The sequence below is a fragment of the Gastrolobium bilobum genome, unplaced genomic scaffold (genome assembly GCF_033153095.1).
Source record: "Gastrolobium bilobum isolate Gb01-03AN ecotype WA unplaced genomic scaffold, APGP_CSIRO_Gbil_v1 utg15942, whole genome shotgun sequence".
In the NCBI taxonomy this organism is placed as follows: domain Eukaryota; kingdom Viridiplantae; phylum Streptophyta; class Magnoliopsida; order Fabales; family Fabaceae; genus Gastrolobium; species Gastrolobium bilobum.
In genome coordinates, this window is record NW_026896758.1 from 231,570 (window position 1) to 246,190 (window position 14,621).

Here is a 14,621-nt window from a genome sequence, read left to right on the forward strand (position 1 = left end):
AAAGTTAAAACCACTTTCTTTGCATTATTAATTCTTGAATTCAGTTCTTGATTTCTTAATATTAAAAATTAAAAATATTTTCTTTAAAAATTCTGTTTTATAAATTAAATTAATATTCTCAACAAATTCATTTTAAAAATCGATCCAAATTTAATTGCATAGATAAGTTAGTGATTAGTGATCAGTCTTCGAGGTGGGAACGACAACCCACTCTTTTACACTATATTACTTGTACGACCGATGCACTGGCCGATGTCGCAACAATCCTCTTACGTAATATGATCATATTAAATAACACATGCATTTCGATTCATTCCCAATAAAACTTATCTTCAAAACAAACAACTAAGAATCATTTAATTTGCTGCTCCAAGTAATTACAAGTGAGTTTCTTGTTTTCGTACATGACTTTCAAAGCCTTGGAGAACTCAGGACAATTGAGGGCCCCTAACACGCTTTTGATCGATCCTTCCTAGAAACACGTAGTTTGACCAAACTGGTATCATCCCAAGTGCTCTAACCATAAAAGACAAACATAACAAAAAACTAAATATAGAAAATTTTCAATAATATGAAAAGAACAAAAACATTCTTAAAAATAAAAATGTTCATGAAATCCGAGAAATCTCTTATTTCTGAGCATTGGTTACAAGGCAATCACCGAATAATGTTAGATTAGAAATCACTTAACATATACATATTTCTAATTTCCTTGAAATCCTTAAAATCCTTAAATAATTCATGAAAATCCTGCAAATATACATACCTTTTTTACTTTGAACAATTTGATACGAATCTCGTAGGGAATGCTACATGTTTGTTTGTTTTTATGCCATTCAATCCATAAAGAGAGGAATTCAAAATTTTCTGGGTCCTACATGTCTATATATATTAGCCATGTAGCTTTCTGAGAGAAGGTATAGAGATTGGGTTGACTTTCTATGGTTCTTGAGTATTGACTCTTGACTCCAAAGTCTTTTCATCGTATGATACACATCCTAGGCCATTTGTGCTAACTGCTTGGATATATCCTCCAATTTTCGAAGAAGCTTCCGCCTTTCTTTAAGTTTATTATAATATGTACAAATTCTATAGCCTATTATATTTTTGGCTATAAAAAGCAAGTTATATATAACCTCTCTTCAGCTCTTACCCTCCATTTATCTTGCTCAATACAACCACCCTTCATACTCTCATCAGGTTCCAAATTCTTTAGAAAAAATGGCTGCGAAAAGGTTTTTTGATAATTCTGATCAAGACCCTGATAAGCCAAACGACAAACGAATGAGAGCTACTAGACCTTCTTTTGCTTCGTATGTATACTATATATATCTAGCATCTAGGGTTCATTTGATTACTTGAATCTACTTATTGCTCTTTATTTAATAACCTTTCTTCTTAAGTTTAATTGATCCATTCATCAAAGCTTTTATGATTCAAACTTTTCAGTGTTCTAGCTAATCCATCTATTGAATCCTTCTTGACAGGGTAATAGGAGAAGTGGTTATGGCGAAAAACTTGCAAAACCTTTTATCAGGCTTGGAACCTTTGCTTAGAAGAGTGGTAAGTCATTAAGATTCGCCATAAGATTAGTATATAATGTGATAATATATGTATATTTGGGTTAGTTTGGTCTCCGCATGCATTTTTTTTTTTACAAATTGTTGAAAAATTTAGCATTATTTTATGTTGTGATCATTTGATGTATTAGTTTTGTCATGAAAGTTTATGTATTTTTTATTTTTATTTTTTGTTAAATAGGTGAGTGAAGAGGTTGATAGAGCTATGAGACAACGCTGTCCGCGCTCTATTACTAGGTCTCCTTCAATGAGAATCCAAGCAATGGAACAACAATCAAGCTTGCAACTCTCATTCAACAAAAGGCTTTCACTCCCAATTTTCACAAGTAGCCGAATACTTGACATTGATGGTAACCCCATCAACATAATTCTTGTTAACAAAAGTGATGATGGCCAAATGGTTCAAACAAGTGTTCCTTATCCAATAAAGCTAGAGATTGTGGTTCTTGATGGAGATTTTCCACCAAATGATAATGAGGATTATTGGACAAGTGAGCAATTCAATAACCACATAGTGAAAGAGAGAACTGGTAAGAGACCATTGATTGCAGGAGAATTGAACCTTACCATGAGGGATGGAATTGCACCAACTGGTGACATAGAGTTCACAGATAACTCTAGTTGGATACGTAGCAGGAAGTTCAGAGTTGCAGTGAGGGTGAGTCCAGGGAATAATCAAGGTCTTCGGATTCGTGAAGCCATGACCGAGGCATTTACCGTGAAGGATCACCGTGGAGAATGTAAGTTTTATCAACTTGATATTTTGCTTCAAATTTTTTATTACTTAATCTTAACTGTTAATTTTTATTTATTTTGGAATTCATAATTCTATAGGAAATAAGTCTTTTTAATTTTATACCAGAATAAAAAGATTCTCCCCTTGTATATTATTATCAATCTTTTATGATGCAGATTTTCTGCTATTTGCAAGTATATTGTTTAGTAATCAACATACAAATTTTCTCGTATGTGAATTGTGCTTGAGTAACTTGTTATGAATTTTTTTTTTCATTAAATATTGCATATATATATGTTCCTCTCATGAGTCTCACATTAATTGTAGTTAACCCAAATATGCTACTGTTGTTTTATTTTAATTTATTCGGAGTTGATTTGTTAATAAATTTTAAATATTTGGTTGGCGTTGTTCCAAAAAATAAAATAAAGTTGATGTACAAGTGTCCTTTTGTGTAATTGTTATAGGTTGTTGACAAGTACTGATCAGAAAAGAAAGTCTACTCCTTTTAAAAGAAAAATTTCTTACTAAACGGCTTTTTACTGACTAGGAGTACCATTTGTTAACAAGATTTTTTAGTCTTCATATGTGTGTCAAAACTATGACAGCATAGACATTGACAGATATCATGTTTATCAATGAATGCCTATTATTGTCTTAAATCCAATTTCATGCCATGACTTAATGGGAATCAAGATGGTCAGAAAGAAAGAAAAGAAAAGAAAACGGGTTAAAATGATATTTTAGATAGAGATTAGTTTTTGTCCTTTAAGGACGAGGAATTGTGTTATTTTAATCAAAATTATTGTATTTTATAGTGAAAGAAACAAAATCATGGTGGGAGGGAGTGAAATGTTTTTTTTTTTAATTTAATATTAAATAAATAATAATAATTTTAACTAAAATAACTGTAGTTAAATATTTTTCCCTTTTGATTAATGCCTTGTGATTTGCTTCCTATGCCCCTGTTATTTGTAAAAAAAATAAAAAATTACAGAGATATATATGATAAAAAAATATATCCTTTTGCAAACCACAGAGGTACCTATATGTGATAAAGAAAAAATCATACTTTTCCCATTTAAAAATGTTAGTAAGTGCTACAACTAATTTGAAAAGAATTTTTGTTATAAAAATTAGTGAAAACTAACATTCTAACGTTATAATTTAAAGAAAGAAAACAAACAAATAAAATAAAATAAAGTAAACTAGTATAATTGAACCGTTTTTAGCGTTCATACAGATGTAATAAGGGTGGTTTGGATCGTTTACCAAAAAAAAAAAGGGTGGTTAGGATCTATAGTAACAATTTGATTCTGCCGTTAAGATAGGAAGTTTTAAATTGCTATTTGTAAGTTCTCATTGTTAGGTAAATGATATTTTTTAGTTTTATTAGCACATGTGTAAATCTATTGTTTATATTTTTTTCAAAAACTAAATTCTTTCAAAGTAAAAATATTATTTATTTGTTTTATATTTTATAAAATTATAGTATAGCCATAAAATATATTACAACTTTTAATGATAACTTTAATTTATCAATCCTCATGCAGCTAAATTGTGCAAAGTAGCAAATCAAATTATGGACATATCAAAACTCATTACATCACTATCTGTATAGGGATTGGTTCTTGTAGAGCAATATCCAATAAGATGCGTTGTATTTCTATATAAAGATTTCGAAAATATAAAATTTATATAAAAATGTAAAAATATCATTACTAAAAATCTATCTAATAGTTTATTTGTGTGTGAACGAATACAAGATCAAGTTGATTGTTGTTCCACGTTTATTAATGTCACACTTTATATTAATGGAAACATTGGTTGTCGTTCCTCCAAGTTCCAGCAATAAAGGGTATATCCTTTTCACCTTTTCGAGCAAGCTATAGCCACTTCTACCCTTTTTTTTGTTCTTTTATTTTATTTGTACATTCTTTTATGATGACTGGAAAGTGATCGTTGGTCAAATACACAGCTAAGAATCTTATCTAGCACGGAAATGGATGCTCAAGGTCCCACCAATGCAACCATTTAGTGTGAAATCAAGAAAAACAACATGCTAATCCCAACTTATTAATGCCACAATGACGCACACTAGCATTTATTTTTATTTGTTATTGTATTTTATACCGATATCTACTCTGTTTTTGGCAACTTGCTGGTTGGGGATTAATCTATAGTCAATGGTTTCAACTTTCCAAAGAAACTAGGTCAACCTAGTGGTATTTTATTTTAGAGTAAATATTTTTTTTGATCTTAAGTAAATTTCATGATATCCGTTTTAGTGAATGTAATTTATCATTCGTATTATATGCTAAGTATCTACATTTTATTTATTGTTAATTTTGTTTTTATACATATGAAGTGTACAAAAAACACCACCCACCAATGCTTCATGATGATGTGTGGCGCCTAGAGAAGATTGGGAAAGATGGAGCTTTCCACAAAAAATTGTCCTCAGAGGGAATCAAAACAGTACAAGACTTTCTCAAGTTAGCAGTTATTGATCCCCGTAGGTTAAGAAAGGTATCTATCTATAATTATATCTTATTTTTTTTAATGTGTCACAAAAAAAAATATATTAAATTTTGATTTCTGAAATAATTATTTGGAATTAATTATTTCTTGTTGAATGTTTGTGCAACCAGATTTTAGGCATTGGTATGTCAGACAAAATGTGGGAAGTGACAATCAAGCATGCACTAACTTGTGACATGGGCTGCAAGATCTATATATACCGTGGACCTCATTTTACTATTTTTCTGAATCCAATATGCAGATTAATTAGAGCTGATATAGATGGACACATATTTCCAAGCAGAGACCTAAGCCATATGAATAAGGTACAGTGAACCATCTATTCAAGACTCGCCTTGTTCCATTAATTTATGAATTATACTATAATTATGTTACGTTTTGGTTCTTTAATTCATCTTAATGGGTGTTTTTAATTTGTCTACATTTGCAGAGCTATATAGAAAAATTGGTGAGAGAAGCATATGCAAGATGGCATACCTTGGAGGAAATTGATGCTGTTTTGAATGATAACATTGCTTTGTTAACCCAAGGTATTTTCAATTAAGCAAGGTCTTTTGCATAAGTTGATTAAAAACTTCAAATGTTGTATTTGACACAAAAGTGAGACTATTTGGATTCAACCATAGTAAGTGACCTTGATGTGAACTTAACTCAATAGGTGATCAAACAGTGGAGCAATATCCAAACAATCATCCAGCATCGGTAGTAACATATGAACAGAACGATTATTATGGTGACAAATCTGTAGAGGTTTCAAGCTATGTACCTAGCAATAACACACAAATGGGATGCTATGAGTGGCCACTGAATCCAGCCTATACCACAGCATCATTCTCAAATGGATTTCCTTATGGCTTTTCAGAGTCTCAATCAGATGATTGCATAAAGCCTTCAGGTTCGGGTTCTGTTGACATTGATTAGGTGTACTAAAAGCTCCTGCACATGTATATTCTATATATATAGTCACACTACTTACAAATATGTATAAGGTCCGTATGTAATTCAGGTAAACCTTACACATGCTTGTAAGTGGTGTACCCCTAAATACTGTTCCACGCAAACATAAAAAATAAAGGCACTCTAGCACAAGTAGTGAAGTACTTTGACTTTCTGCTGTATATACAAGCAAGTGCAAGCAGTGGAGGAATCAAACTGCCACTACACAGGGCAGTGTTGCTCTGTTATCAAAGTGTTTAGCTATAACCAAAGACTATGAAGTGTTGTAAGTTTGTAACATGACATCTATAATGTAATCCTATGTCTTTATTTTCGGTTTTGGTTTGGATGTTAAAGAGCCTCATTCTGATTTTAAGTTTCAAATTTTTTTGGACATATTACACAATTATGTCCCAGGAGTCAAAACATAATCAAACAATCAAGGTTTAAAACATGAGTTCAAAATCACAACTACAATTAATATAGCACAATTAAGTTCAAAGAGTAAAAGTTGTGTCAAATTTGGAACCTCCTCGAAGAGAACAAATATTGTGCTAGCAGCTTTATTATAATATTGGATTTAGTTCAAGCACATACCAGACCAAAGTCACAGACTAACACATTTTAATATAGACTTGGCAGTGTCAATAACATTACGAAGAAACTGCTTGAAAGTTTCACTTCGGTTTCACATGCAAAATCCTTGTACGTTCGTGAGAAACTCTTCCACACTCTCTTGCGTTAGTGCTGCATTATCGGCGAAACTAAGCTCTAATTATTCCAAAAGACATAGTCGATTGACCGAAAAGTAAAACTAAAACAGGATATCATTATCACCGCGTAATTACTGTTAATTCTGACTTCAGATTTTTAAATGGAAGTGGATATTATTTTCTAGTCAAATTCAGTGACAATTATTACTATATAAATTTTAGAGACATACCGTTCTAGGACAAAATGAATATTGAATCTTACGAGAATGATTTGATTTCATTTCATTTCATTTGATTCAGCAATCAAATCTTATATTTGGAACTTATAAACAATAGAACTGATTTGATTTGATTTTCTTCTTTTATACTTTTGCCCTCATTTGTCAAGATTATTAAAATTAATAGATTGTAATCCTTGCTGTTTTACAAATCAATTCATTTTTAATTTTTGTTAAGTTTTCAAACACGAGATTTGATTTACAAATCAAATCAAATGCATTTGTAATGATTCCAAACACAATCTTTAGAACTTCACTACTGAATCAAAGTGAAATCATGTCATATTTGTCATTTCCCTTTCAATGTCAATTGATTGCTTCGAGTACAATATTCTCTTCAAATCAAAGCAATCTTCCAAAAGGTATATCTCTAAAGCGAGGCAAATTTTTATAGTAAATTAGTAATGGTTGATTGACCTACAATATGCTCTGTTTCTACATCAGGGAGGAAGCCGGACGAGACATTCACCCTTTTGTCACTGTTTTGAGTATTAATTATCACTATCTCACGATCCAATGAAACTTTTTCTAAATGCGACGTCATATTCTTGACACGCCAATAAGCGAGACTGTCACATCTACAAAATGCTGTAATTTTGTTGGGCTGCCCAGCAAGAATAGGTGTACCTTTTTTCACGTATTAGCATCCTGGCCTATCTCGCTGGGCTGTCCAACAAGAATAGATGTATCTTTTCCACATGTCAACACTCTGGAGTATCTCGCTACACTGCTGGACGAGATTTGTGGCCTGCAAGACACTGTCATGTGTCTAATCCAGTCTCGATTGTTGCTGTTGTTGGTGTATCAAGGCTGTTACTATTGTCCTATTTTCTAGGAGTTAATTAGTTGTTTCTTTTTAATTTGTCAGCTTTATTTTAAGGAATGTTTAACTGCATTTTAATTTTGTATTGCTCTGTTAGTTTGCTGTTGATATTGTGGAACAATAAGTTAGTAGGCAACTTACGAGAGAGTTCAGTTTTGTATTTAAGTTTATTTAGTTTTCATAATAAAACACCTTTGCAAAATATAGCTTCTACTGCCCATTCTTTTTTCTGCAGAGAACAACATTGGTATCAAGAGCCTTTTTGATCTTAAGGGACTGTGAGTGACTTGCGAAATTGATGGAGGGAGAATCAAGTGGTTTTTCAGCAATGGCTCCACCAACATTTGATGGAGAAAATTATTAAGTCTGGGCAGTGAGAATGCAAGCCTATCTAGAGGGTTGCGATTTTTGGGAAGCTGTAGAAGAAGATTATGAAGTTGCTCCCCTTCCAGGAAATCCAACAATCAATCATATCAAGTTTCACAAGGAGAGGATAATAAGGAAAGCAAAGGCAAAGTCTTGTTTATATGCTGCTGTCTCACCTGCCATTTTCAGCAGAATTATGGCTTGTGAATCAGCCAAAGCTATTTGGGACTTCCTCAAAGCTGAGTATCAAGGGGATGAGAGGATCAGAAGCATGAATGGGCTGAATCTGATAAGAGAATTTGAGAGACTGCAGATGAAGGAGTCTGAGACAATTAAAGAGTATTCTGATAAATATTACAAATCAAGCAAGAATTCTAGGCACTAACCTCTCTGATAATAGGCTAGTGCAAAAGACTCTCGTTTTCTTTCCCGAAAGGTTTGAGGCAACCATTGCCTCTTTGGAGAATACTGATGTGCGTCTAGCATATGATGTTTTCTAACTTGAAAGAAGCAAGGAATTAATCATAAAGGAGTGAAAATAGTCATTAAATGCAAGAAATATTGATTATTCCTTCTCAATCATGTTCTCACTCGAGTTATATGTTTAAATAGCAGGAAACACCGCAAAAAGGAGCAAAAACGGAGAAACCAAATTTCCCGCTGGCGCACGACGCGCGGCGGTTGGCGCACGGAGCGCCAAACTGGCGCACAGGGCGCGGTACTTGGCGCACGGGGCGCCAAATCGACGATTTGCTTCTGTTTCGGTCGCGCACGAAGCACGGGAGGTGGCGCACGACGCTCCAAAGTTGGCGCCCGGGGCGCCGTTTACAGATTCAGCTTCTGTTTCTCCCAAGTTTGGGGCGCCAGGCTTGGCGCCCCGTGCGCGGGCGATATATTTTTAAGTGCGAATCAGCTAAAATAAGGCCCAATTGGAGTGCAAAGGGAAATAGGTTTTCCCAAAACCTAATAAAAGGATCAGAAACATAAGAAGAAGGGACTTTTGGAGAATCAAGGAGAAAAAAACAACAAATAAAGCAGAGAGTCCTTGGAGCTTCTCGGAGATTCAAGGGTTCGATCGATCCAGACGGAAGATCTTCATCTTCCCTTTCTCTTCTAGGTTTTAAATGCTACTTTCTTTTATTGTTATTTTGTCAGACATGAACATGTCTGGCTAGTTTTATCATTGTGGTAAGGGTCACAACCCTTGATGTGAACCCCTTGTACCTTGGTTGAAATTTATGTTTATCTATTTTAATTGCATTTATCTTTTCTTGTTCTTCATTCTATAATTCTATTGGAACTGATCAATCTAGTAGGGTTGCGAGGGTTAGGGTTACAACAGGGATGTTGGAATTCTAATTCCTGACAAAAAAATAAGATAACTGTTCATGTACGCACTAGGGATAGGCTACATGAACAGCGAACGTTAAAGGTTCTTTGATTCTAAGGGTTAACTCAAAAATGGATTTCCAAGGGATTAGGATTCTAATAGAGTTAACAAGGTTAAAGTCACTAAGGGATTAGGGCTTAACTACTCATATAAAAGATGATGAATTGTTCGATCAATTGAATAGGTAAATGTAAACGTAATCCAAGTTGCAAGGTGGGGATCGGAAAGGTGTTTGTTTCTCTTTACCGCAATATTTTCTCAAATATTTTCTCAATCCTTAATCTTTTGTTCTTGCATTCTGAAAACACTTTTGGAATCATTTACATTTTTACTTTAATTATTTTAGTTTGTTTCATGAACTACAATCATTCTCAACCTATTTTGATTAATCCAACAAGAGAGGAATAGTTATAACAACTTAGGTGCCTCAATCCTCGTGGAGACGATACTCTACTCACTCTTTATTACTTGGTACGATCGGTGCACTTGCCGATTTTACGCAACAAGTTTTTGGCGCCGTTGCCGGGGATTGACTACGCCAAGTTATTTATAACTTTTGATTTTCTTGCTTGGATCTTTGTGTTACTAATCTGTTTGCTTTAGTTTATGCGTGGTACAGTTGATCCTGCAACTTTGATTTACGATCCAGAGATAGAAAGGACTGCAAAGAGGATAAGACAACATACCAAGCAGAGGAGGCAAGCAGAGGCTTCTACTTCACATTCTGAAGCAGAAAATTCTACTTCACACTTTGAAGTAGAAACAGAGATGGCAGAAGAAAATCCACCAGCAGCTGAGCTGATGGAATCAGTTTTGGCTCCTCAATTCACAAGGCCAAACTCGAGTATTGTCAAACCACCGATTGCTGCTAATAATTATGACATCCAGCCAGCACTCATCACCTTGATTGAGAAAACTCAGTTTGGTGGAGAGGACTATGAAGATCCTCATGACTTCATAGACAGATTTTTAAGGATCTGTGATACAACTAAACACAACGGAGTGTCAGACGATGCGATCAGACTCCGATTGTTCCCGTTTGCATTGACCGGGAGAGCTCTTAAATGGTTGGATCGACAAGCTCCCAACAGCATCAGAACATGGGAGGATTTGGCGGCAAAATTTTTTGCTGAACACTTTTCCATGGAAAAGTACAATAAGTTGGTGAATGAAATCACCAATTTTACCCAACAACCAGGAGAGACTTTATGTGCAGCCTGGACTCGATACCAGGAGCTGATCAGAAAGTGTCCACAAAATGACTTGCCAGATACAAAGAAGGTCAGAGTCTTCTATAATGGGATGACGCCAGAATGCAGAATGATTGTCAATGGTGCAGCTGGTGGCACCATAGGAAAGAAGACAGCAGATGAGACTTTAGAGCTGCTGGATTTAATGGCAAGGAATGAGAATGCGTCTATGGCAGCAGCATTCCCATCTATTCAGCCCAAGAAAGGAATTTTACAATTGGGGAATAATGATGCATCACTAGCTGAGCACAAAGTGATTTCCCAGCAATTGGCCAATTTGAATGCCAAGCTGGACAAGATGCAGCTCTCAACATCCAAGGTTGATATATTTAACTGTGAGTATTGCAAGGAGCCGCATGACACTAATGAGTGCCCTACACTCAATAAAGCTGAACCATTCCAGGTCAATGGAATTTGGTATGATCCACGGCCTCCACTGAATACTCAAGGTTACCAAAGGAATCAGAATGGCGGCCAAGGAAATAACTTTCAAAGGAGGAACCAAGGGAGTGGCTTGGATTATAAATCCAACAACTATCTACAACCTCCTCCTCTGCCACAAAAAGAGCCATCTGAGTTGGAGAAAGCAATGATACAACTGTCAAAGACAACTAATGATCACATTAATGAGACAAGAGCTTACCACAAGAACCAGGATGCTTCCATCCGGAACTTGGAGAGTCAGATAGGCTAGTTGTCTAGGCAGTTGGCTGAAAGAACTCAAGGGCAGTTTCCTGGAGATACTATTGTGAATCCTAAGGAAGACTGCAAATCTATTGTAACCAGGAGTGGAATTGTGATCACTCCTCAAGACAAGCAAAAAGGGGTTCAGAAAGTGAAGGTTGATGAACCAGTGATCGAGCCAGAGCAAGAAAAAGAGGTAGAAACGCCTGCAACTGAGAAAGAAGAACCTACAAGGCAAGACAAAGGAGACGCAAAAGAGAAAGCTGTTGAAGCTCTGAAGCAACCAATGGATTTCTCTCGTTTTGAAAAACCTCCTTATCCTATGAAGCTGAAGCAACAAGCACAAAAGCAACAATATGCCAGGTTTTTAAATATGTTTAAAAAGTTGCAAGTAAATATTCCTTTTGCTGAAGCTTTAGCTAACATGCCTAATTATGCTAAATTTATGAAAGATTTGTTGTCTAGAAAGCATAAGTTGCAGGAATGTGAGACAGTAGCACTCACTGAGGAGTGCAGTGCCATTATACAGAAGAAGTTTCCACCAAAGCTTCGCGATCCAGGGAGTTTCAATATCCCGATTGCGATAGGCAACACCAATGTTGGCCGAGCACTATGCGATCTTGGAGCAAGCATCAATCTGATGCCATTGTCAATTTGCAAATCATTGGACTCTCTACAGCTTGCTGACCGTTCTTTGAGGAGACCTAATGGGATCATAGAAGATGTTCTTGTTAAAGTTGACAAGTTCATCTTCCCTGCTGATTTTCTTGTGCTAGACATGGAGGAAGAAAGTGAAATACCCCTTCTATTAGGCAGACCATTCTTAGCCACAGCTAGGGCCATGATTGATGTCGAGCAAGGGAAGCTTGAGTTGAGGATGAACGATGAGAAAATCACCATCAATGTTTTTGATGCTATGAAAAACCCAATTGATCAGAATGATTGCTTCAGACTTGAAGTGTGTGAAGAAGAGCTTGAAGAAGAAGATCTTGATGATCAAAAGCTTAGAGAAGAGTTACAATCTCAGGATGAAGCCACTCCAACAGAAGAGCGAGAGGTTGTGTTTGAAGTTCTAAAAAAGAACGAAAATGACTCAGTTCCTGTGCCACCTAAAACAGAATTGAAGGAGTTACCAGAGACTTTGAAATACGCTTTCTTGGGAGATGAAGAGCAGTACCCCGTCATCATAAATAAAGCTTTGTCTACAGATGAAGAGGATAAGTTGCTAGAGGTGCTCAAAAGGCACAAGAAAGCCATTGGGTGGTCTTTGTCTGACTTGAAGGGCATCAACCCTTCTTTTTGTACTCACAAGATTCTCATGGAAGATAATGTCAAACCAGTGAGACAACCTCAGAGGAGACTAAACCCCACCATGAAGGAAGTAGTCCGCAAGGAAGTGATGAAGCTCATGGATGCTGGGATGATTTACCCAATTTCTGACACTGCATGGGTGAGTCCAGTACAGACGGTCCCAAAGAAAGGAGGAGTAACTGTTGTGAAAAATGAGCAGAATGAGTTAATCCCCACCAGAACCATTACTGGGTGGAGGATGTGTGTAGACTACAGGAGACTGAACGATGCTACAAGGAAGGATCATTTTCCTCTTCCTTTCATTGACCAAATGCTAGAGAGGTTAGCCGGGCATGATTTTTATTGCTTCTTAGATGGTTATTCCGGCTACAATCAAATTCCAGTGGCACCAGAGGATCAAGAGAAAACTGCTTTCACATGCCCGTTCGGAGTTTTTGCTTACAGAAGAATGCCATTCGGCCTCTGCAATGCACCTGCAACATTTCAAAGGTGTATGCTTTCTATCTTCTCTGATATGGTAGAAAAATGTTTAGAGGTATTTATGGATGATTTCTCTGTTTTTGGTTCTTGCTTTGATTCATGCTTAGTTAACTTAGCTAAGGTTCTGAAAAGATGTCAAGAAACGAGTTTGGTTTTAAATTGGGAAAAGTGTCATTTTATGGTGCGCGATGGTATAGTGTTGGGCCATAAAATTTCTTCAAGAGGCATTGAGGTTGATAAGGCTAAGTTGATGTTGATTGAAAAACTTCCCCCTCCCGTTAATGCTAATGGTGTGCGAAGTTTCTTAGGCCATGCAGGTTTTTATCGGAGATTCATCAAGGATTTTTCAAAGATTGCCAAGCCTCTTAGCCAGTTGCTGATGAAGGAAAATGAGTTCCTTTTTGACGAAGCTTGCCTCAATGCATTCAATGTGTTGAAGGAAAAGCTTACCACGGCGCCTGTTTTGACGGCACCAGATTGGAGTCTTCCTTTTGAACTTATGTGTGATGCGAGCGCATATGCAATGGGTGCAGTATTGGGTCAGCGTAAGAACAAGTTGTTGCATGTTATTTACTATGCTAGCAAGGTCTTTAATGCGGCACAGCACAACTATGCCACTACTGAAAAAGAGATGCTAGCAGTAGTTTATGCTTTAGATAAATTTAGATCTTATTTGATAGGTTCTAAAGTTATTGTATTCACTGACCATGCTGCTCTTAAGTATTTGATGACCAAGCAGGATGCAAAGCCGCGGTTGCTACGATGGATGCTCTTGTTTCAAGAGTTTGATTTGGAAATCAAAGACAAAGCGGGAGTGGAGAATAAAGTGGCAGACCACTTGTCTAGGATTCAAGATAAGAACTTACAAGAAGGACCTGAAATTGAGGTCAATGAATCTTTTCCTGATGAGCAAGTGATGGCAGTACTTATGCATCCATGGTTTGCAAACTTTGCAAATTACAAAGCTGCTGGTTCAATGCCCGAAGGTCTAACGTGGTAGCAGAAGAAGAAATTCCTTCATGATACAAGGAGATACCACTGGGATAACCCTTTTCTCTATTTTCAATGTGCTGATGGTGTTATTCGCAGGTGTGTAGCGGAATTCGAGATGTCGGATATTTTGTGGCATTGTCATGCATCTGACTATGGAGGACACTTTGGAGGCAACAGAACTGCACAGAAGGTGTTGCAAAGTGGGTATTATTGGCCCACAATTTTCAAGGATGCACGAGACTTTGTAGAGCGATGTGATAAGTGCCAGAGGACGGGAAACATATCCCGCAAAGATGAGATGCCCCTCAACTGCATACTGGAGGTAGAATTATTTGATGTTTGGGGGATTGATTTACCAATACATCCTGGTGGCTGTGGACTATGTGTCCAAGTGGGTAGAAGCGGTTGCTTTGCCCACAAATGATGCCAAAGTCGTGGTCAATTTCTTGCGAAAAAACATTTTCACCCGATTTGGAGTTCCTCGTGCAATCATCAGTGATGGTGGTACGCACTTCTGTAATAGACAGTTTGAGAGCTTGC

General features: G+C 36.3%; 1 protein-coding gene across 2 annotated transcripts; it reads left to right on the forward strand.

Moving 5' to 3' along the window:
• The first annotated feature begins 1,163 nt into the window (after positions 1-1,163).
• On the forward strand, positions 1,164-6,123 carry LOC133301889 (protein SAR DEFICIENT 1-like). 2 transcript variants are annotated; one of them, XM_061501604.1, is made up of 7 exons: positions 1,164-1,313; positions 1,488-1,563; positions 1,762-2,320; positions 4,685-4,845; positions 4,968-5,167; positions 5,290-5,387; positions 5,516-6,123. In XM_061501604.1, exons 1-7 carry the CDS (start codon positions 1,222-1,224, stop codon positions 5,776-5,778), a joined length of 1,449 nt encoding a protein of 482 aa, XP_061357588.1. In that variant the 5' UTR covers positions 1,164-1,221; the 3' UTR covers positions 5,779-6,123. The 2 variants fall into 2 exon arrangements, with proteins under 2 accessions (XP_061357588.1, XP_061357587.1); XM_061501603.1 differs by having other exon boundaries at positions 4,968-5,162; positions 5,288-5,387.
• The last annotated feature ends 8,498 nt before the right edge of the window (positions 6,124-14,621 follow it).

Coding starts and splice junctions, on each gene's coding strand:
- LOC133301889 (XM_061501604.1), top strand. CDS start 1,222: ATGGCTGCGAAAAGGTTTTTTGATAATTCTGATCAAGACCCTGATAAG. Junction 4,846..4,967: donor ATCCCCGTAGGTTAAGAAAG/GTATCTATCTAT, acceptor TTGTGCAACCAG/ATTTTAGGCATTGGTATGTC. Junction 5,388..5,515: donor CATTGCTTTGTTAACCCAAG/GTATTTTCAATT, acceptor TTAACTCAATAG/GTGATCAAACAGTGGAGCAA.